At 32.2% G+C, this 24,961-nt stretch overlaps 4 protein-coding genes across 5 annotated transcripts; all 4 read left to right on the forward strand.

The window, feature by feature from the left end:
- Positions 1-1,870: 1,870 nt before the first annotated feature.
- Positions 1,871-5,554, forward strand: LOC110618171 (protein NRT1/ PTR FAMILY 3.1). Its single transcript, XM_021761254.2, has 4 exons — positions 1,871-2,193; positions 2,302-2,519; positions 2,778-3,337; positions 4,494-5,554. Exons 1-4 carry the CDS (start codon positions 2,067-2,069, stop codon positions 5,386-5,388), a joined length of 1,800 nt encoding a protein of 599 aa, XP_021616946.1. The 5' UTR covers positions 1,871-2,066; the 3' UTR covers positions 5,389-5,554.
- A 5,350-nt stretch (positions 5,555-10,904) lies between these two features.
- Positions 10,905-14,013, forward strand: LOC110616936 (protein NRT1/ PTR FAMILY 3.1). The gene is made up of 4 exons (XM_021759469.1): positions 10,905-10,986; positions 11,101-11,318; positions 11,485-12,044; positions 12,533-14,013. The coding sequence occupies exons 1-4, from the start codon at positions 10,905-10,907 to the stop codon at positions 13,434-13,436; spliced, it is 1,764 nt and encodes a 587-aa protein (XP_021615161.1). The 3' UTR covers positions 13,437-14,013.
- Positions 13,573-15,935, forward strand: LOC110616937 (ACD11 homolog protein). The gene is made up of 4 exons (XM_021759470.2): positions 13,573-14,347; positions 14,487-14,659; positions 14,967-15,112; positions 15,542-15,935. Exons 1-4 carry the CDS (start codon positions 14,033-14,035, stop codon positions 15,646-15,648), a joined length of 741 nt encoding a protein of 246 aa, XP_021615162.1. The 5' UTR covers positions 13,573-14,032; the 3' UTR covers positions 15,649-15,935.
- Positions 15,936-19,894: 3,959 nt separating this feature from the next.
- On the forward strand, positions 19,895-22,694 carry LOC110616973. Of its 2 annotated transcripts, XM_021759522.2 has the most exons (5): positions 19,895-20,155; positions 20,254-21,160; positions 21,268-21,402; positions 21,509-21,590; positions 22,199-22,694. In XM_021759522.2, the coding sequence occupies exons 3-5, from the start codon at positions 21,286-21,288 to the stop codon at positions 22,357-22,359; spliced, it is 360 nt and encodes a 119-aa protein (XP_021615214.1). In that variant the 5' UTR covers positions 19,895-20,155; positions 20,254-21,160; positions 21,268-21,285; the 3' UTR covers positions 22,360-22,694. The 2 variants fall into 2 exon arrangements, with proteins under 2 accessions (XP_021615214.1, XP_021615212.1); XM_021759520.2 differs by having other exon boundaries at positions 20,254-21,406.
- Positions 22,695-24,961: the final 2,267 nt, after the last annotated feature.

Below are 24,961 nucleotides of genomic sequence, written 5' to 3' on the forward strand. Positions count from 1 at the left end.
TATTAATCAATTTAATATTATAAACTAACAATTTATTTTGTATTTTTTTATATAAAACTTTTAATAAGAATAATAATTTAAATATAAGAATGATTTTTAAGTATTAGATTGAATTAAGTATTAAATATTATTTACTTGTTTTGTTATGGTTTGTTATTTTATAGACCAACAATTCAATAGTATTATTTTCGTTGGTGGTTGGGTGCCATCAGTTCAGAAGTTGGCTCCCCAGATACGGCCTCGTCTTACTCTTACCATACCTTGTGACGCAATCGTGTGGAAATGTCCAGATTTTACGGGTCTCTCTCAGCAATTGTACTCTGCCCCTGCCCCTGGCCCTGGCCCTGGCCCTGCTATTTTGTGTGAAAAACTTTATCCAAGATGAGAATCTTATTATAGTCTACAAGTATATATATTAAAAAATAAAACTGAAAAAAAAAAAACCATTTAATCAGTGGGTTGCATTAAAAAATTGATCAAATATTTTTTAAAAAATAAATAATTGAAATGCATACGTGTTAACTTTGTTTTCACTTACCATTTCATGTCAATCATACTGTCAACTATTATGGTGGGCTGGTACTTATATTTTTTATTTAATTTAATTTTTAAAATTTTTTTAAATATCATATTTACGGACTTATATTTTCTATAAAAATACATATTAATAAATTTGACACTGAAATTTGTTATATTTTAAATTTTAAATTCAAATATTATTTATAAATATATTGTTTTATTATTTTAATTATAATTTTAAAGGAATTATTATTATATTTTACATATTTCAACTTAGAGAAGCTGTCGAAGCATGTAAATAATAAAATAAAAAAAAGTAGTTATTCAGTTTTTTTTATTATTTATATATTATTTTGTAATTATTTTTAAATATTAACATTAAATAATATTTTATTAGATAAATATTTAAATTATTTTTAATAGCAGTACTTTATTATAATAATAATAATAATAAACTATAATTAAATTAATATTTGAATAATATGAATTTTTCAATTTAGCTAATATTGAATATTTATTTTATTTTTTAATATTTATTTTCACAAAAAAATACATGGATAAAAAGAGTAAAAAGGTTTAATATACACCACTTAGAAAAGTTGAAAGTTTATATTTAATAATTAAAGACAATAAATAGGACTTTTATATATAATGTGGTTATTGTAAATATTTTATTATTTGTGTTAATATGTAAAATTTATTAAATTTTGAATAGAAAATATGAATTTATGTGGGTATAAGAAGGGAGAAATAATATTTTTTAAAAAATTTTCACTAATTTAGAAATTTATTATATATTAGATAAAAGTAATTTTAATGATAATTAAATTAAAGTTGGAGGATTTGTATGAGACAAATTAAAATTAAAAGATAAAAATTGAAAATATTCTCAAAGTTAAAGTACTATAAATGAAAATTAATGACTTATCATTCATATAAATTTATTTACATAAAAAAACTACTTAATCATATAATTTTTCGAAAGAGAGCCTTTAAAGGCTTAAATTGATGGTAAGTCCATCTGAGTAAATTTGAGATATTTTAAATTTTAAGAGGAGCACATGCACATCATGTCACTCACTGCAATAATACAAACCAAGAAAATCAAGGGTGAAAGTTAAAAAATTTCAGTGTCCATATGTGCCTGTCGCACATCCATTTATACATTTCTCCTAATTTGTAATTATTTTTTTTTATTTGACAGTAACTAGAATTTTAATTTAAAATCATCTAGTTTCAATATTACTGAGTTTTACGATAGGTGTTATTGAATAGATCTAAAACTTGCAGAGTCTGTGTATATTCACATGCAAAGTTTTTCTAACTATAAAAAATTATTTTATTTTACAATTCTATCTGTTTATTTGATTTTTTTTTTTTTTACTTTTATTTTCTGAAAGGAAGGAACCCATTTGAACTTAAATGGTAGGATAAAATAATAAATGGAATTGCGTCACAGAGTTGGTTTCTATGAATTATCACTCTCATTTCTTGCCATACCGTACCGGCTATGGCCTCATGTAGTGACAAAAGCTTTATGATCACACATGCCTATATATATGGTTCCTGGTAGGCCAGTTAAACAACAAGGAATGAAAATGGAGAAGATGGAGGAGAAGGGTCTCCATGCCAAAAGGCAGAAGGGTGGACTGGCTACAATGCCCTTCATATTTGGTAAGTTTTTGAGGTTTCTTGAAGAGTAGCGAAGTTCTTGCTTTTGTTTTGTGTAAGGGCGCATGTGATGCTGATACATATTTTTGTATTGGCTTTTGTTTTGGCTAGCAAATGAGGCCTGTGAGAAGCTGGCTGTGGTGGGTTTTAATACCAATATGATTAGCTACTTAACAGGCCAGCTTCATATGCCATTAACTAAAGCGGCAAACACTCTCACCAACTTTGGAGGCACTGCAAGCTTGACACCTCTGCTCGGTGCCTTCTTTGCTGATGCTTACGCCGGCCGATTCTGGACTATAACAGTTGCTTCCATAATATATCAAATAGTAAACACCTTTCTCTTTATCTCTCTCTGCCAAGAATATTCTTACGACAACATAAAATTTTTCTTTTTTTTTTTTCTTTTCCTTTCAATGATTAAAGAGCATTAAGAAGTTTCCCTTGTGAGATGCCAATTGTGAATTATTGGCAACTTCAATTCGCAAAGTATATCTGAACTTTTTGAGTACTTTATTTTTCCTTTTAATAAATTGACCATTTACATTCCTATTATTTTTGTGTGTATATATATATATGTATATCAGGGCATGACAAGCTTAACACTATCGGCCACACTTCCAAACCTAAGGCCACCCCAGTGCAAAGAAGATGAAGTATGCCAAGAAGCAGACACAGGACAATTAGCAATCCTATATGCATCTCTTCTTCTGACAGCTTTAGGGTCAGGAGGGATCCGACCCTGCGTGGTTGCATTCGGGGCTGACCAGTTTGATGAAACAGATCCTAAGCAATCAACAAAAACATGGAGATATTTCAATTGGTACTATTTTGTGATGGGGGTGTCTATTTTGCTAGCAGTGACAGTACTTGTGTATGTCCAGGACAATGTCGGATGGGGATTGGGCCTCGGAATCCCAACCATTGCTATGTTTCTCTCAATTATTGCATTCATAATCGGATACCCACTTTACCGGAACCTGGATCCAGCTGGGAGTCCATTTACCCGCTTGTTACAAGTGTCGGTGGCTGCATTTAGGAAGAGGAAGTTGTCCATGGTTTCGGATCCTAAGTTACTGTACGAGAATGAAGAACTGGATGCTCCCATTTCCATTGGTGGAAGGCTTCTTCACACTAAACAAATGAAGTAAATTACAACTGTCTCTCTCTCTCTGCATAAAGCTGTGTTTTTTCATTTTTTTGCATGTGCATATGGAGGATAGAGCATGTCATAGGACATCTTGCTAGTGCAGTAATGCTAATCGTGCATAAACTTATTAGCTTTGGTACTTGACATTCTTTCACTTAAAGGGAGGAGCTAGGTGTTAGAGGTTAATTTACAATTACCACGTCATCACCAGTTGTGGCCTAGTGGAGCAATTCCGGTGGTTGCCATTGGTTTCAGAAAAGGCTGCTGATAATGGTTCAATAATTTGTCACCAGTAGTGCATAGTGTTAGTGTTTGGTCTAGTGGATGTCTTTTTCGGCTAAACAACAAAAGCCCACTACTGTATGCATCCCTTCCTCTCATAAAACTTTTCAGAAGCATCGCAGCTCACCATGACCCATCACCAATAGGAATATCTTTCCCAGAATATTGTGCCCTTCATATTACTACATAGTCACGGGTCATTTGCTGAGCCAAGTTGTGTCCAAATGTGGAATTCTGTCTCTTCTGTACGTTTTATACATTTTGTTATTCTCGCCGTCCAGGAGTTGTTTTTTTTTTTTTTTTGTTTTTTAAAAGAAAGATTCATTAGATCTTTAAATGGGTAAGGAAAATAATACATACTTGAATTGCGCTGAAGGATTGTAGAAGAAGGAATGAGAAAGGAGAGGAGAAAACTAAAGGGAAGATTATTCCCCTTGGAGAATATTTTCTTTTCTTTCCCGTTTTAAATGAAAAATGAAGTATAGAAATTGGTAAAATTCCCTATTTATCCTAATATATTTTCTCGTGAGTATCTATAATCTACAATTGCTAGTCCTAAAAATGTACTTTTCGAGAAAAAATGTGAAGAGAATTGGAAAGCAACTAGGAGAAGACATCAAAATTCCATATTCGTTCAAATGAAAAAAGAAAAAATTAGGGTAAAGCTATAAAAAATTCAGTTCATATGTCGCCGAATTAAATTGTAAGTGTGAAATTCATATATTAATGTATATTAAATTTTCATTACGTAATATTTATATAGATATACTAAGTGAAATAATGGAGACAATATGTAATTACTTGAAGGAATATAAAATTAAAGCACATGAAGCCGATATTATTTTTGCTAATATGTTGTAATAAAATGCAGGTTCCTTGACAAGGCAGCCATTGTGACGGAAGAAGACAACCTCAAAGCAGGTGAAACACCCAACCTGTGGAGATTAAATACAGTACATAGAGTAGAAGAACTGAAATCTATAATCAGAATGGGACCAATATGGGCAGCAGGAATTCTCTTAATCACAGCTTATGCCCAGCAAAGCACATTTTCCCTCCAACAAGCCAAGTCCATGGACAGGCATATCTCAAAATCCTTTCAAATCCCCGCTGGTTCCATGTCTGTCTTCACCATGACCTCCATGCTCACCACCATAGCCATATATGATCGGTTCTTAGTTCCTTTTGTACGTAGATTCACGGGGCTCGAACGGGGTATAACCTTTTTGCAGAGAATGGGAATTGGTTTTGTCATATCCATATTTGCAACTCTAGTTGCAGGCTTCGTGGAAATCAAGCGAAAACATGCAGCTGCTGCTAATGGCCTACTAAATTCTCATCACACTATTCCCATCTCAGTGTTCTGGCTCGTGCCACAATATTCCCTTCACGGGATAGCAGAAGCTTTCATGTCTATTGGGCATTTAGAATTCTTCTATGATCAAGCACCAGAAAGCATGAGAAGCACAGCTACAGCACTATTTTGGACAGCGATTTCAGTTGGGAATTATGTGAGCACGCTTCTGGTTACCTTAGTGCACAAGTTTAGTGCAGGCCCTGATGGATCAAACTGGCTTCCGGATAACAATTTGAACAAGGGGAAACTAGAGTATTTTTATTGGTTGATCACATTGATGCAAGTCGTTAATCTCGTTTACTACTTGATTTGCGCTAAGATGTATACTTTTAAGCCCGTTGAGATCCACAGAAAAGAAGCCAGTGACTCCATAGATGATGGGGTGGTGGAGCTTACAAACAAGGCTTAACCCAATCTATTAGTTTTTTCACACAAGATCAATGCTTGTATTCCAAGATGACATAGCTTGCGTAGTAGAATCTGATACTCTGAATAAACTTTATATATAATATGCGCAAAATGATGTAGAATCAAAATCAACAGAAAACCTATGAAAATCCCAATCTTCTAATTATATGTTGACGTGCAATTATGGGAGCATTTTTTCGATTCATGCATAAAAGAAAAAAAAATTTATCAATTCACGTGGGATCCGAAAATATTTTTCGATCCTGTGTGTCAGCGCAGCGTTCATACTACCGAACACGCTTGTTCGACATTCAGAATGTCGAACAAGAGATAGTTCGACACCATGGGTGTCAAACTGCCAAGCAGACCAGCTTGTTCGGCACCTTAGGTGCGAACACGCACAAGTATCAAGGCTTCGTCATTCATGCAGAACACTTTTATTTTTGATAGTGTTACCTCCATGGGTTATCTGATAGTCTTCAAGTAATGACCGTAATAAAATAAGTAGAAAATTTATAATCGGGGCGGGTGAGGAAGGAGCAAATAAGTAAGGTAAGGAGGGAGCAAGGAGGTAACAGGAAAGAGGTAGCACATGGAGGTAACAAGAAAGAGGTAGCACATGGAGGTAACAAGAAGGAGATAGCAAATTTATAGCCGGGAATATGGTGTAGTTCGGTGTAGTTCGGCAGTAAAACTGCCGAACTAGCCATTTTGGTTGAATAAATGTGGAGCCGGGCGAACATATGTCTGCATTGTTGCTCACATGGGGTGCAGAGACCATGTCAATTGGCATGTCACATGGGTGTAGAGATTCTCTGCACCCATGTCATATTGCAGACATGTTCGGCACTCACTTTGAGTGCCGAACATGTCCACACTTCCATACAGGGTGCCGAACACGCCTCATGAGCCACGGGAGCAGTTTGAAACTGTTTCCGTGGCAAGGGCCATAGTTGTTCGACACCATTGGTGTCGAACAACTATGCCGCTATGCTATCGAACTGCCATTTGTTCGACACTAATGGTGTCGAACAAAAGTGTTCGGCAGTATGATTGCTGAACATTTAATTTTGACACACAGGATTCGAAAATATTTTCGAATTCCACGTGAATTGATAAATTTTTTTTTTTATGCATCAATCGAAAAAATGCTCCAATTATGATATTGTATATATGTGGCCCTGGACCATAATGAGCCGTTGAGCTAATTCCAACCCATAATTGTCTGATCAGAATGTATTTGCTATTTACCAAATGAACCCTCACAGGAGCACGAAATTAGCAGGAAAATCTCCATTAGTTACATATGCGCTACATGATTTTTCCAGATTAATAATAGATATTTCCATTACTAATCAATGAAAAATCCGTTACTAATCTGTTTAGTAACGGATTTATATCTGTTATTATGAACCTCGTTGCAAATGCAATAGTAACCGATTAGTAATCCGTTACTAATTTTGTAATGAATTTATAATGAAATTTAATAACGTATTCAAAATCCGTTACTATTTTAATAAAAATTTTAAAAAATATATAAATATATATAAATTAAATCTGGTACTAAATTTAGTAACGGATAGAAATCCGTTACTAATCCGATAAAATAAAAAATAAAAAAATATATTAAATTTATATTCATTATTAAATTTGTGGTTAATTTTTAAAAAATATTTAAAAAATTATATTAAATTATTAATTTATTTCATTATATTTTACATTAAATAATAATTTAATTATGGTAAACTCTTAATTTTTTCATTGTATTTTACATTAAATATTAACTTTAATATTTTAAATTTTATTAATTTTATAAGAAAATTCTTACAAAATTATATAAGAAAAATCTAAAAAATGAAAAAGAGTGAGAGAAAGGAAAAAAATGAGATATAAAAGAAAAAATAAGAAAAAAAAAAGAAAATAGAAGAAAATAATGATAAAAATAAAAGAAAATAAGGAACAAGGGGAAATTAAAGAAAATGAGAAAAAAGAAGAAAAAAGAGAAAAAAAGAAAAGAAAATGAGAGAAAGATGAAGAAAAAATGAAGAAAAATAAATAGAAAATGGAGATATAGAAAAGAATGAAAAGGAAAAAGTTAGAGTATATATATGAGAGAAAAGAAAGTAAATGAATGAATAATGAAAGAAAAAGGAAGGGAAAAATGATAGAAAGTGGAAGAGAAAATAAAAAAAATGGAAGAAAATGAAAGAAAAAATATGAGAGAAAATAAAGAAAATGAAACAAAAATTAAGAGATAAAAGGAAGATTAAAAATGAAAGAAAATTGAATAAAAAATAGAAGAAAATAATTGAGAGAAGAAAATAAGATAAGGGAAAATTAAGGAATGAGGAGAGAATAAATAAAAGAAATGAAAGAAATGAAGGGAGATGAGAGAAGAAAATAAGGTAAGGGGAAAATGAAGGAATGAGGAGAGAAGAGGAGAAAGAAAGTGAATGAAATGAAGGGAGATAAAATGGGTGAGTGTATAAATACACGAATTAGTAACGGATTTAGTAACGGATTGAATCCGTTATTAAATTTAAAAAAAAAGCGGGCAAATTAAAATAAAAAGGTGATATTTTAGTAACAGATTTTTTAATCCGTTACTAATTTTTAGATTAGTAATGGATTCAGTAACAGATTTTTTCCGTTACTAAATTAGAAATAAAAAAGACGGAATTTTAAAATAAAAGCGTGTTATTTTATTCTCTAAAATTTAGTAACAGATTATAGAATCTGTTACTAATTTTCGAATCAGTAACGGATTTAATAACAAATTATATCCGTTATTAACTTAAAAATAAAATATGAAATTTTAAAAAATAAAAAGTCGATTTTTTGTTAAAAAAATAGTAATGAATTTTAATTCGTTACTAAATCCGTTACTAAAAAAATAATAGATTGCATTCCGTTATTAAATTCGTTACTATTTTATTCATTTAATTTATTTATTTAGTAACCGATTTAGTAACAAATTAATCCGTTACTAATTTTTAGCTAATTTAGTAACGGATTTATAATAGATTTCAAAATCAGTTATTAAATTTATAAATAATTTTATTAAGTAAGAGATTTAGTACCGGATTTGTTAATCCGTTACTAAATAATAAAAATTAGTAACGGAATATAAAATCCGTTACTAATCCGTTACAAATTTATAATAAGTTTAAATCTGTTATTAATATCCGTTACTATTCTGACTATATAGTGATATACATAATTACAGTTATATATTAGTTAAAAAACAAATTACATTAGTGAAGTAATTTCTTTACAAATTACATTTCATGAAATTTAGTTATATATATATAATTAAACATTTTTTAAATGAATTTTATATTTACTTTTTAAAATAATTGAAATATATATGAGAAGGGGAATAATATAATTTTTTTTAATTACTCTTAGTTTTTTTAACTATTAACAATTGTATTTAAATTTTAAAGTGGAGAATATTTTTTATTATTTTATTTATTGTTAAAAATAAAAATTTTGGGATAAGATTATTAAAATAATATATTTAAATATTAGATAATTATGAAAAGGATTATGTTGCTGGCCAATATAATTCAAGGTTATTAAAATGACTAAATTTTATTTTTATATAGTGAACAGTGAAATTATCTAATATATAAAATTTTAATTTAATCTATTTAATTTTAAAGATGAAAGTGTGACAATTCTATAATTTAACTTAAAAATAATTATAAAAAATTAACCTTGCTTTATCGCATTTTTAAATAAAATTCTATACTTTAATTTATAACAAATAGAGCATTATATTTTCACTCGAGATTTTTTCTTTTAACACTGTTTAATATTAATGGTAATTTATAATTTACTCTCTAATATTTAATTCATTAAATTTTGTTTGATTAATAAAATAATTTTTTAATTTAAATTTATATTTTTAATTAAAATTAATTTCTATGTTTTTATACAATCATCTCTAAATATTATAATTACTAGTAAGTTCTTATATTTGTAAATTAATCTCTATATTTGTTAAATTTTAATATGTTACTTGTGAAAAACAATAAAATAAAAATAAGATAAAAAAATATGATATCTCATTTTTGTGTTAGTTAATAAAAAAAATTATTGAGAAGGAAAAAGTTAGACTAAAAGGAATTATTTGAACTTAAATTTAAATACATATTGTATCAAGATTATTGATTTAATTTTTATTTTATTAATTTAATCTAAGATATTAAATTTAATAAACCGGTGAAATTAATTTTTAAAAAATTAAGTATTTATTTGTAAATAATTATAATATTTAGAATCAATTTATAAGAATATAGAGATGAATTATCATTGAAAGGACTATTTTATTATAAAATAAAATTTTATAATTAAATTTATAAATATTTGAACTAAATTATATATTTTATAAAAATTTAAAGATTAAAATATAATTCATCCTAAACAAAATTATTTTTAAATGCCACAACTAATGGTTAGATAGAAAAGTCTTATTTTACTAACGGAATACGACTCTCAAATTAAATTATAGGATTTTACTTAAAAAAATCACTAAATGATATGATAATTTTTTTATAATTACTCTTTTAATATAATTATTTATTATTTTAAGAGTTAATTTAATTTTGGACAAAAATTTTATGAGGATTATAACAATACATAAAATTAGGATAAATATTAAAATTAATAACTTTGATAATATTCAATGTTTAAAATATTAATTATCAAAATAAATGATTTTTCATAATTTTGATCACAAGTTTTTATAAAATTAGGATAAATATTAAAATTAATTACTTTGATAATATTCAATGTTTAAAATATGAATTATCAAAATAAATGATTTTTCATAATTTTGATATCAAAGTTTTTATAAGAGGGAACCATAAGATACCAATATTTCACGTTAAAATATTACAATACTTATCATAATATTGAATTATTATTTAATATTTTTTAAAAAATATAGGATAATGAAGTAAATATAATATAATTCAGCCGATTTAGATAATATATTTAATGGAACAAAATGTTTAGAAATTTTATTTTTATGGATCTCAATCATATAAATAAATAGAAAGAGAGTTTAAAAGAACCAAGTATTAATAATTATTTACTTGTTTTGTTGTGGTTTGTTATTTTATAGATCAACAACTTATTAAGTTTTGTTTTTTCAGTTCAGAACTTGGCTCCCCAGATACGACCTCGTCTTACCTCCCTGTCTCTTGCAGTCACCTAAACAGGGAGTATTTATACCCTGTCCCTGCCCTAGCCCTGCTATTTTATTCGAAAAACTTTACCCGAGTTGAGAATTTTGTCATCTATAAGTATATTAAAAAAAATTTTAATTAGTGGTTGCATTAAAAAATTAATCAAATATTTAAAAATATAAACAATTGAAATGTATACGTGTTAACTTTGTTTTCGCTTACCATTACATGTCAATCATGTGGCCTCATGTGAGAATAAAAGCTTTATGATCACACAGGCCTATATATCACGGTTCCTAGTAGGCCAGTTAAACACCAAGGAATGAAAATGGAGAAGATGGAGGAGAAGGGTTTCCATGCCAAAAGGCAGAAGGGTGGAATGGCTACATTGCCCTTCATATTTTGTAAGATCTTGTGGTTCTTGAAGAATAACAAAGTTCTTGCTTTGGTTTTGTATAAGGATGCATGTGATACGTACTGATGCATATTTTTGCTTTGGCTTTTGTTTTTTTTGTTAGCAAGCGATGCCTGTGAGAGGCTGGCTATAGTGGGTTTTAATACCAATATGATTAGCTACTTAACTGGCCAGCTTCATATGCCATTAACTAAAGCAGCAAAAACCGTCACCAACTATGGAGGCACTGCAACCTTGACACCTCTGCTCGGTGCCTTCTTTGCTGATGCTTATGCCGGCCGGTTCTGGACTATAACAGTTGCTTCCATAATATACCAAATAGTAAACACCTTTCTCTATATCTCTCTCTGCCAAGAATATTATATCAAAGAGCATTAAGAAGTTTCCCTTGCGATTATTTAAGATGTCAATTGTGAACTATTGACAATTTCAATCGCAAATTATCTCAAGTTTTGAGTACTTTATTTTGTGTGTGTGTATATATCAGGGCATGACAAGCTTAACACTATCAGCCGCACTTCCAAACCTAAGGCCACCTCAGTGCAAAGAAGATGAAGTTTGCCAAGAAGCAGACACAGGACAACTAGCAATCCTATATGCATCTCTCCTTCTGATGGCTTTAGGGTCCGGGGGAATTCGACCCTGCGTGGTTGCATTCGGGGCCGAGCAGTTTGATGAAACGGATCCTAAGCAATCAACAAAGACATGGAGATACTTCAATTGGTACTATTTCGTGATGGGGGTGTCTAATCTGTTGGCTGTGACAGTGCTTGTGTATGTACAGGACAATGTTGGATGGGGTTTGGGCCTTGGAATCCCAGCCATTGTTATGTTTCTATCAATTATTGCATTTATAATTGGATACCCACTTTACCGGCACTTGGATCCAGCTGGGAGTCCATTTACCCGCTTGGTACAAGTGTCAGTGGCTGCATTTAGGAAGAGGAAGTTGTCCATGGTTTCGGATCCTAAATTACTGTACCAGAACGAAGAACTGGATGCTCCCATTTCCATTGGTGGAAGGCTTCTTCACAGTAAACACATGAAGTAAATTACAACTCTCTCTCTCTCTGTACATAAAGCTGTGTTTTTTTTCATTGTTTGCATGTGCATAGAGAAGATAGAGCTCGTCATAACACAGCTTGCTAGTGCAGTAATGCTATCCTCTAGCATATACTGATTACCTTCGGTGAGAATTCATCAACATAACAAGCAACTTTGTATAAACATGTCAACTTTGGTGGTTAACTTTTTTTTCACTTATCCTTCGTTTATTTAGGAGGGGATTTTATATTTTTCATCTGTAATTTGTGTATTATTATTAATTACATTTAAAACGTTTATTAGATAGTTAATTAATTAAAAAGTCAAAAAAATAAAGATAAGTTTATATTTAAAAAATAGATCATATATAAATCTCTTTTTTCAAATTCAATTAAATATAATGGTATAGTATGTAATTATTTGAAAGAATATATAATTAAAGCACATGACACTGAGTTTAGTTTTGCTAATATGTTTATAATAAAATGCAGGTTCCTTGACAAGGCCGCCATTGTGACGGAAGAAGACAACCTTAAAGCAAGCGAAACACCCAATTTATGGAGACTAAACACAGTACACAGAGTAGAAGAACTGAAATCTATAATCAGAATGGGACCTATATGGGCAACAGGAATTCTCCTAATCACAGCTTATGCCCAGCAAAACACATTTTCCCTCCAACAAGCCAAGTCCATGGACAGGCATCTCTCAAAATCCTTTCAAATCCCTGCTGCTTCCATGTCTGTCTTCACCATGATCTCCATGCTCACCACCGTAGCCATATATGATCGATTCTTAATTCCTTTTGTACGTAGATTCACGGGGCTCGAACGCGGCATGAACTTTTTGCAAAGAATGGGAATTGGTTTTGTCATATCCATATTAGCCACTCTAGTTGCAGGCTTCGTGGAAATCAAGCGAAAACATGCAGCTATTGCTAACGGGCTACTAAATTCTCATCATACTATTCCCATCTCAGTGTTCTGGCTCGTGCCACAATATTCTCTTCATGGGATAGCAGAAGCTTTCGTGTCTATTGGGCATTTAGAATTCTTCTATGATCAAGCACCAGAAAGTATGAGAAGCACAGGTATCGCGCTATTTTGGACAGCAACTTCAGTTGGGAATTATGCGAGCACACTTCTGGTCACCTTAGTGCACAAGTTCAGTGCAGGCCCTGATGGATCAAACTGGCTTCCGGATAATAATTTGAACAAGGGAAAACTGGAGTACTTTTACTGGTTAATCACATTAATGCAAGTCGTTAATTTCCTTTGCTACTTAATATGCGCCAAGATGTATACTTTTAAGCCTATTCAGATCCACAGAAAAGAAGCCAGTGACTCCATAGATGATGGGGTAGTGGAGCTTACAAACAAGGTTCCAGTCTGTTAGTTCTTTACACAAGATCAGTCCTGTTATGTTTCAAGGTGACACAGCCTGCGTGGTAGAATCTGATACTCTGAATAAACTTTATATATAGTACGCAAAAAATGATGTAGAATAAAAATCAACAGAAGCCGATGAAAATGTGGCGTCCAGTTATTTGGGATGCTATCGTAAATCTGTGGGCCTGGAGCAACCCTTGGGCTAACTCCAACCCATAATTGGCAGATGAGAGAATGTATTTGATATTTACCAAATGAACCCTCAGAGGAGCGCGAAAGTAGCAGGAAAATCTCCATTGAAGAATTTTCAGCTGATATGTGTGTAACTACGTAACTATGAGCCACCTGCAGAACAGAAGAATCAAGAATGTGCTGCTTTCGTTAGGCAGACCGCAATTCTAGCGAAATTATTTATTTTTATTCCTTTCCAAAGATAAAATTGAAAACACGAACGCTCATATTATGGAAAAAGAAGCAACCAGGAAACCCCAACCAGATCAGACCCTTTATACTCATGTTTCCATTCAATTTTCAAATTCCAATTCCTTTTTGCCTTTTCAATTTTCATTCAGATCGACGATTCCATATTATCAGACTTAAATCATGAAGAGATATTTGTTTAGATCTAGCTCAGCCCAATCCCTGCAAGAACAACCACATCGACCGTCACCAGAACTCTTTGTTCAAGATTCCGCCATGACAACAACTTCGCATGCTGAACCAAACGTCAGAGAACAAAAGCCGCTGTCGCCGGTTGTAGAGGCATTTGAAGACTTAGCTAACCATCTACAACGTATTGATATTGATGGAGGAGAGCTTCGATTGGATACGTTCTGTGATTCGTGTTCTCTGGTTTCTATTCTCTTCAGCTGCCTGGGTCTTGCTTTCAAATTCGCCGAGTCTGAGTATGTCTCAAAGGTTCACAGCGATTCCTATTCATTTCTGTAATTAGTTTCTTTGTTTAATTTCTTGGATCCATCAAACACGAGATGAGCAGAAAAGGCTTTCGTCAGACTGAAAATGCCCTAACTTGATTCTAAGATCTGATACATTTCAGGTGGGCAGTCTTTTGGAAGCATCAAAGAGGCATAAAACTTTACAAAATATACTTGATTTGGATGTTGCAAATGGCACAGTGAGGACAGCTGGCAGTCATTCGCGTAATTTACGTAGAGTCAGGCAGGGTCTTGATCTCATCAGAGCTTTATTTGAGCAGTTTTTGGCAACCGAGTACGTTCCTTCCCTCCCTCTTGCCTTACTCATACAAGTCTTTCATAAATACACCAATACATTCACCAAATTTAAAGTGACATTTATAAAATTAGGAATTTTATATTTTTAGGTTTAGAATTTATTATTCAATAATTCTGTTTAGTTTATAATTTTCTAGTTAGATTGGCTTTTTATCCCTAATTTATTTTGATTTGGATACCTAATTAGTGTTTAATTAGTGTTCTAATCCTATGCAATAGCACTTGAAACTCTGATTTTATCTTATGGTCGTGCAAACTGATATTTTGAAATTTGTTCCTTGCAGTGATTACTCTTTAAGGGACGCAGCTACAACAGCTTATGCACAAACTTGTGCACCATATCACACATGGGCGATAAGGACAGCCGTTTATGCCGGAATGTACGCTCTTCCTTCAAGAGACCAGCTTTTGCTGAACCTCTGTGAAACTGGTGAGTATCGAGTCCATTTTTGCCGTAATATGTGTGTGTTTCGCTTCTACATGATAATTGAAATGAATTTGGAAGATGGCTTTTTGATGACTTGTCTACTTTTGAACCGTGCAATTCTACTTTGTGAATGAGGTTTTGCTCCCCAGATTCAATATAATCCCCCTGCATATTGCCCACAGCCGAGAAACAACCCCATGATTGCATAAGGTGTACAACTAGTATGAAGTATAAACTTAAAATGTGAGCTTATGGGCCATACGTGTTGCGAAGGAAGAAAGCATGAATATCGATGAATGTTTGTGCATTTGAGTTCTTTTAAATAAAGATTAATTAGGCAAAAGCAGTATCAAACGGCGAGTCTGTAAACCAGTAAATTTGAATTTAGTGTCTTCTACACCTTTTAACTCCTTGATTTCGACTCTGTTTCAGATCAGTCTGCAGAAAAGAAAATGAGAAGGTACATCAATGCCTCACTCCCAGTTATACAGTACATTGATAAGCTTTACGTTTCCAGGAATATCAGCTTGGATTGGTGACTCGTACCTGTGCGAAGTTGTCCAATGCATTGATTTGTTATAATTGAACAGCAGCTGCATTTCTTATAGCAGCAACTTGTAATAGCCTGTAGTTCTATAACATTAGCTTCTTCTTTTCCTGTTGTCACACATTCCGAGAGAGATCACCTGCCATTGATTACGTTAATTGGATTTCACTCAATTGTCGCATCACTAATCAATTAATGCAATCCTTCTTCTGTAAACAAAAAAAAAATGGTGATGGTAAAATTCTCTCCAAAAAAGAAATAAGCAAGTTATTGTAAGCTTGATTTGAGATGTTGATAAATGATGTTTTACTGACTAATCTTATAATACTCGTGGAAATTAACTCATAAAAACTACCAGAAAACGTAAATCATTTTCATAGAAGGCAACATCAACAAGGTTCTGTGAAAAGCTAAAAATTTTCCTATAACTTATTTCCTGCTTTTACAATTATTATCAACAGTATCTTATATGATGTCGCTGAAATCATTGCAAAATTAAAACACTTTAATTTTTTTTTTAAATAAACAACAACAACAATACGAGCATAATATCACTAAAGAGGAGTACTGCAAAACTGATCTCCTCAGCCAACGGCTTCCTTTAGCAGATGCCGGGGCCTTGATTGTTGACACTTGACACCCACCAAAATGGACTACTCAAAATTGGCAGAACTGTTGCATAAGAACCAAAAACGTCATCTACAATGTCAGGCTTTCTGGGTTCTCAACAATCTTTGCAAAGGTTTGAAGGAAGGCAGCCAAGTCAGCACCATAGATAATTCAGTGGTCAGCTGTTACATTCACCTGGTAGAAAAAATCAAATACAATTCAATCATCCTGTGGAAATATTTACCCAGGAGCAAAAATTTCCAAATCCAGATACATGCAGCTTATGGTCATTTTTGCATTTGCCAAATAAAAATATTGCAAATATTTTATCATGAAAAATATGCAGATAGAATCATTTAGTGGAATCTATTCAGCAAGAAGATATATTCCTCCATATATGAAGACAGGAGGTGAGGCCATAAAAATCAAATAATTACAAGGCATGGCTAATTGAGAGTTTGTAGACAAGATCTATTTCCTTTATGTTCTTCATCTTGAAGAGATCAACCACTTGGAAATATGAATTTCTATTCTTGAGATATATACAAGCTAAGATATAGAAGTAGAAAATCAGTATCACTACCTTAGTTAGTTAGGACTTAGGACAGACGCAGGTAGATCTTGTAGAAATTTTAAGCACTTTCCTCCTATCAGATGTGCAAATTTCTATGAATTATGATACTCCATGAAAAGATGATTTCCATTTTATGGTCATATTCAGTTTAGTCAAGTCTTTATCCATGTTAACAGCAAGTAGCAAGCACATTCATGAGGTGGAAATTAATTATTTAATTAACCAACATCTATGTGCGAGGAGAAAAGAATTTGCAAGTATAGGACCCGTTCAAATCCAACTTCTTTGCTTAATGCTGCATCTTCAGCTGGTTTCGATGCTCCAGCATTTTATTTTGCACACTAAAGAATCCATCTGCATCAGCCACTACAGTTGGTTTCGATGCTCCAACAGCCATTATAGCCCCCTGAACAACATTCTGAAGTTTAAGCAAAAACGACTAGGATAGAAACCCATTAACTGGTGGATTCCATTAACTAATAGATCTGATAAACCCATTCCCATTGCAATCAACTATCAAATCTCCTATTTACTCATCCATTGTCCCCATTCCTAGTTTGTTGGTAAGAAGTTTGGGTGGCACTCAAAGGATGCTCGTTTTGTGAAGTTCAGATGATGAAATTCTACCATTTGTGGGGCTTTTTAGGTTATTGGGGTTAGAAGAAAAAATATTTAGGACATGGGGTGGGCTAAAACATTTTAGCAAATAGGGTTTGACTGCTCATGTGGTTGTCTTTTTGTTTTTTCTTTTTAAAAAAATCCTTGAAGTGCGGCAGGCTTTGTCTTGTCGGCTGGCAGAGATCAAGAAATTTATTTATTTTTTTTAAATCAAGGCCTGCACGTCAAAAGTGCGTCTCTGCCAGCAACAGCACACCATCGCCAGGCTGTTTAATTTTTTGGTTTGTTTTTACCGGGGGATGCTCTCTTATTTAAGCATCATCCCCCATCCCTCTCCAACTCACTTTTTCAACCTCCTTATTCTCTTATTTATCTTTATCTCCCATTTCCTCTTAATCTCACCCATCCAAATTAAATTTGTTAAAGTATGTTTTTTCAGTTAAATTATATTGATTTTTATCTTCTCTCATTTCTTGTCTCATTGTATTCTTAAATTATAAATTTTTTTAGTTAAATTTTATTATTTATTTACAAATAGTTAATTTTTATGTATCATATATAAATTTTTATGTTATTTATTTTATTTTTTTATACTATTTTTTTGTCAAAATATTAACAAAGGGCAATTATTCGCATCGTATCAAAAATACTAAAGGGAGAAATTTTAAAGAAAATGTGAAAGAGAATCTATGAACTAAAAATAAATTTTAGTGGAAATTTAGTAAAATATATTTGGTTGAACTTTTATTTACAAGAAATTATTTATTTTGATTATAATATATGAGATGAAAAATAGTTGATGTATTGATGGAATCTATTCATTTAGTTATTTTGAAATTTTAGATAGCATTTAAAAAAAAACAAACTGAATGATTATTTTATTTTAGTAATAGACTTATTTTTGTATGTATAACAATTTACGAGTTTTTAGTGTTAGAAGAAAAAATATTTAGAATATGAGGGATGGAATAAAATATTTTAGCAAATAAGAGTTTAACGGCCACGTGGCCGATAGAGTTCCACCTGTCACACGTCAGAAGCACGGCAGGTTTTCTTTTTTCCTTAAAATTCCTTGCTTGCCGCGCTGCATAAGCACAACAGACTTTGTCTTGTCGGCTGGCAGAAATTCCTTTGCCAGCCGACAATAAATTTGAAAATTTTTTTTCACAAAAATCTTACTCTCCATGGGAGAGAATGAAAAGCCTTACTACAAGTGCCACATGTGAAGCAGCTGTCAGACAGGCGAGAGGCATGCCTCCCTCAACGGATACGCCTCTAATTGAGAAAAATTTTAAATTTTTTAAAATATAAATATATATCCAAAATCATCTTCCTAGCTCTCTATTATCTCCAAATATCTCCAAGCTCCTTTTCAAATTTCTTTCCACTTTATACTCCCCAAATCTCTCCCAACTCCCTCTTAAATTTCTCCTACCTCTTGCTAAATTTCTCTCGACTCATATCTTAATGTTAGTTAATTTATTTAAATAATTTTTTGCCATTTACATTTTCAGAATTAATTATTAGTATTAATTGTAATATTTTGCTATGTTAAATGGTAATTGATAGAATTAAATATTGTAATATTTTGCAATATAAAAATTAATTGGTACTTATCATAAAATTTATTTATTAAAATTTGCGTATTCAATAGGCGAAGATGATAAACTTCTATTGAATATGCAAATTTTACATAAATTTATTTCATATTTACCCATGCATGAATTTTATGTAGAAATAATAAATAAATTTTATAATAAGTACCAATTAATTTTTTCATTGCAAAATATTACAATATATTAATTCTATCAATGGGTTGTTAATTTTTATCGGTTATTTTGGAGGGTCCCTTTTAGTTATTTGATGCTAAGAATTTCAAGATTCTTAATCACTTCTCTTGAGTGTTGGACCATCGAACCCTAAGGTGGCTACAAATTATTGGTGAGCTCTTCTTGATATTCCCCTCAGACAAATCCTTGGCTGGTTTCCTTGTGTGATGGCTTTTGAGATCCCTGGGTGGTTCAAGCTTCAGCGGCTCTTTTCTCTTTTTTGACAATTATCTTCCGCATCTTCCCCCGAGTTCATTCTTTTTGCATGAATAAATTTAAAAAATTACAGATTCTACTTTTCTAATATTAAATTTTCATTTCAAAAAAAAAATCTAATTCTTTTTAAAAATATACTAAATAGTTATTACAGTTTTGAGCATTGAATTGGGGTATGGGGACTCATACTTAGATTTTTCAGGTTTTAACTATTGGACCAAGTCACAATGTTAATGGTGCTAAAATTTAATGAAATCAATATTTTACTTGAGTTTTCAAAAAACTATAGTATCTATTTAGTATATTTTTTAAAAATATAGAAATTAACTAATTAATTTCTATATAATATATGGACTAAATAGTAATTTTAAAAATTATAATGAAAAGAGGAAGATGAGGAGGATCAAGCCGTTGAGGAGATAAGGAGGCACAGGGGAAGAGCAAAGGTCAAAGAGGACGAAGTTGGAGATACAAGACGTTAAGGAGACAATGACGACGTTGATCATTAAGGAGAGGACGATATGATATTGGCAAGCGGGACAGGAGTGTTGGATGGAGGAGGCGAATGCAATGGATGCAAGGCAAAAGCAATAGTCAGTGTTAAAATTTTAGCTCAGAAATGTTGCTGGAGGATTTCAGCTTTCATCTTTCTGGTAATAAAATTTTATCACTCTACCAATCCTTATCATGTCCATTAATCTAGAGGTTTAAATATAATGAGCAACTTGTTATACCTGTTTGATTTCATCAGTGGGTGGCTACTACCTGATCGTTGCTTACTGCCAAAGTGTGTGCCGTGGTACGGTTTGTGAGCCTTGTTTGGTTGGATTCCTACCCAACAACGCGCTAAGAATCCGCCCGCACCACTGTAGTGTGGGTTCCCACGCAGAAAGGAGTATCCTTGAGTAGATTGTGGTCATTATTTAACATCATGATCTCTTTCTTTGTGAAGCCTAATCCCTGTTTTTAAGGAAATACGAACCTCTTGTGCCCCTTCGAAACAGGAAAAATTATTTATATACGACGATTACATGTGAGCCAATGGTTAATTGGTTATGATGGGACGTGCAAAGGACCTGCCATTATCAAATTGCCAAACAAATACAATGAATTTGCTGGGTGAATCCTCAGAAAGCAAGTTTTGTTGATCCGTTGGGTATTTCAACTTCAAATTGCTGAACAATCAAAATCAATCAGCTAAAAACTTCCTTTTGTTTATTTGTTAATCTTCAACGGTTACGTTGAAACTCACAAACTTTGGTGACCCAGCTATTTTATGGAGCCAACCTGGAGACCCATCCCTGAAAAAAAAATATATTACAAGCAACTTGGCTCAATTTGGCTCGTCGGACAGCAGCCATAAACACGCTCCTTGTGACTTGACTGATCAGTTGAATTTAAAAGTTGCACAAGTCTTTGATCTTGTAAGTAAGCTGCACAGGATAATTGTCGAGGAGAAAGCTCAAGAAAGTGGTAGTTGTGGGCCTGCCTATCTTATGTCAATAAGGCATCTAAGTCGCAAGGACCTTTTTCACTTCACTATGCTTTCATACTGCTGTACTAAAATTTTATCTTTATTCCTTCTTGTTCAATGTTCTCTAACAATTGAAGCATCTATAAAGAGATGGGCTTGCTCCATCGGTACAGCATAAGCCGTTGTTAGATCCTTTTCTGTTTCTCTGTCTCTCTCTTTCTTTGTGCACGATGAGATTTAACTTATTACCTTACTTCTTCTCTATATGAATATTTTATTTTTCTGTGAAAGTGTTATCATAACGGAGAGATGGCTCTTGCTAATCGGCCTAAGAAGGAGACACCGAGAATTGGACGCAAGAAGCCAAAGAATATGCTTCTTCCTGGAACTAGCCTTGCCTCTGTTGAATCCTTATCAGTTCCTCTTGTTTGTACTCTCTCTCTCTCTCTCTCTCTCTCCATATATGCTGCTTTTTGCAGATTGTTTAGGCTTAAAATTTATATCAAATGTTTATGGATCTTGTCGAGAGCAGGTCCAGGAAGTTGTTCTCTCAGCAGATATTCGATGTGCTGAATGTCAAGTGAGAATAGCTGAAATAATGTCCAGAATGGCTGGTAAGATATCTAAAACTGTAATAAGTTCTTATGTCTCCCTCATTCAATTATTTTAGGAATTGCTTTTGGAAGGATTTTCCTATGCTTAAATTGATGGCCAGACACGGATATAGTTTTGAAGGAAAATTTCCATTTTCTCATAAAAAAGTAGGTAATCCTATGGCAACCCTTTTATAATTTTTTTTTTAAGCAAGTGCTTTTAGTGGTAAATTCTAGAGATGGCTATGCCTCTTTTGCATAAAGCTGAGCTTTTGTTCACAGAAGCTGGTCCAGATATGTTAAGGGATTAAAGAAAAAAGCGGAAAAAGATGAAGTTTTGAAGTGCCAAGTTAGTGCATCTTGCATATTAGGGGTGAAACCATCAGTAGAGCTGTCTGCAAATTTTGATACTGTAATTGGAGACTTTAGTTTGATTTGCTTGCACTGTTTTTCACAGGTTTTAGATGTTTATGATTGTTGCAATTATTCAAGTAGGGTATCTTCCACAGGCATATTTATGTGTACTTTTGCTACAACCGGATTGCAATGTTTTGATTTGGTTAGAAAATATTGGCTTTCACTTTTTAATAGAATGATGTTAAACATAAACTTGTATGCTGGTCTTGCAGAGACTGATTCTCTGTCAGTTAATCTGTTGGAGAAGAAGGTAATCCTTACATGTAAATATCCTGGCGTTAAAGTACCCACAAGGCAAGTTGCTGCTGTGTACAGTAATCCTCTCAGCAAAATTGCCATGTTTAAGCGCATTTTTCGCTCTACCAGCAGTTGATTGCTTGTATAATCATTCCAATGCCATACGCTCTTATTATCAAAAGGTTGTGTTTGTACTGATGTAGTATTCAAAACTGAACCGACCGAACCGACAGATTGCACACTCTGACTACTTAGAGTGTGGCTAGTTTATCTGGTTCAAATTTTAACAGCAAGAAAATGTGTATATTGATCAGACTGAAGTAGTAGTGTACATAATTGTCACAGGATATGGAGGAAATAAGAAAGAAATGGGAGACAATAATAAAAAAGTTGTAGCATAGAGATTCTCTGTTTTTATTATTGTAGTTAAAGCTTGATTGAAAAGTTATCCATAATAAAGGTTTTTATTTTCCCCGAGTGTTAAACAGTTGCATCAAACATCACCTATCTTTAAAGTTTCTTAATTGTGAATCTTTTCTTTTTCTTCAGGGCAATTAAAATCAGGGTAAGATGGCTCAAATTTTGTGCCACATCACCTTTGGAAACAAGCTATTTGATGACATATAATGAAGTAAAACAAAGCACGGAAAATGAGAGAAGGAATGTTTTCCCTCTGACTCTGAACAAAGCTCAAAAAAGAAGTTAGGAATAGTAAGCCAAACGCGTCAAACAAAGACCTCCCTCTCCCTTTTAAGCCTAAGCATAATCAGATTCCAAACTGAAAATGAATAATTTCCAACTGACAATCCAAAAGTAGAAATATCATTTCCTTCAAATTCTCAAAATCCAACATTTCCTTTTTCATTGTCATCTTCGACGTATCATTGATCTAATGTCCGTTCACAGCTTCATACCGGCAAAGGCAAGGATAATCATAATATTCAAATTTTGTTTCTGATGTTGGCTTCCTCGTTGTCAAACTCACTGAACAGAAATAAAGATTAAACACTAAATGATTTTGTACTTGTGATTTTTTTTTTCTCGCAGATTTGTTGCATGGTGGTGAGAATTAACCTCGACTGCAACTCTTGCTGCAAGAAAGCAAGGAAAATTATTCTCAACATGAAAGGTAAATAAAAAAAGAAAAGACAGAAAGAAATACTTTTCATAACTGAGGTGATTATTGTCTAAACTTGAAATAGAAGTTGAAAAGCTTTTTGTTGTCCTGTATAGAGATAGAGACGCATATGATTGCTAAGCAGGAATCCAGAATAGTTATCTGCGGGAGATTTACGCCTGCAGATGTGGCAATAAAGTTAAGAAAGAAGATGAAACGCAGGGTAGAAATATTGGAGATCCAGGAGATGGGTGAACAATTGCAAGCATGAAAACTAAAGACTAGTAATGAATGCGATGTATAGATAGAGTTATTTGCTCTGAACACCAAACGAAGCATATGAAAAAAATGGCTTACAAGTTTGTCTTACAAGTAACAATAAGATGAGATTATATATATATTTTTTAATAATATATAGTGGAGATAATATTTCCATTCATAAAAATTATAATGTTGGGATAAAGTATGGTATAAGAATGATGGCGTTGAAATCAAAAAAATCCATGGAAATGAATTAATTTAAAAATTCAATTTGTTTTTTATTTATTTCGCCAGTTTTTAATTTCAAAAATTTGGATTATTTTGATTCGGTTCGGTTCGGTTTTAATCAGAAAAAATCAAACCGAACCGATTAGTAATAATAATATGTTATTTTTAGAGAAATTAAATCATATTAAAATTAAAATATTTTAATTAAATTTTAAAATACGTAAAAAATTAAAAATTTATAAAAAAATTAAAACTGAGCAAACCAAATCCAATCGAATCGAATCAGATTGGTTCAGTTTGATTCGATTTTTGATCAAAATCAGTTCGATTCAATTTTTATAAATACTAAAATTTTGATTTTCGATTTATTTGAGTCGTTTCGATTTTAATATTTAATAATATATTTTTATATGCACATATATAATCTATTTATTATTATATTTGATAATAGTAACAATGTATTTTATAATAAACATTTATGACATATTATGATAACCGCCGGATTTCATCACCTCTATATGAGGCCAAGCTCACGATGACAGTTCTGAACCGACGGTCGAGAAGTCTATTTAGTGAGCCGGCTCGGACCATTCGGTTTTGAGATCAGGTCTCCCATGGGCCTCAACCTCCCCACACCTAGCTCGATTCTGAGGCATAGTAGGAGAGGGATAACCGGCCCACGTGCACCAGGAAGGAATTAAATGGCCGTTTAGCATAGAGCAGACGTTTGATATTTTCGTACGTCCGTATCTGTGTGACATTTTCGTACGTCCGTATTTATGTCACAAAGACAAATGACAAATGAAAAGAATAAAAGGAGAGAAACTCTTTCCTCTAGACTAAGCTTACTAAACCATTATAAAATTTTATTTTCTGAATCTCAGATTATCATATTAGATATTTAATAGACTATAAAGTGTAATTAGACTTTTTTATTCAAATGGTTAAAAACTTAATTCATCGGTTTCATGAAATTTATAAAATTTTATTTACAATTAAATCCATACGATTGAAGTCTTTGTAATTTATGGCGTAAATTATGAAATTTAGTGAAACATACAATTTATTTTTTAATAATAAAAAATTAATTTATAAGTTTTTTATTTTACTAATAAAATAGTTATTATATTAA

Source organism: Manihot esculenta, chromosome 6 (assembly GCF_001659605.2).
Source record: "Manihot esculenta cultivar AM560-2 chromosome 6, M.esculenta_v8, whole genome shotgun sequence".
Classification (NCBI taxonomy): domain Eukaryota; kingdom Viridiplantae; phylum Streptophyta; class Magnoliopsida; order Malpighiales; family Euphorbiaceae; genus Manihot; species Manihot esculenta.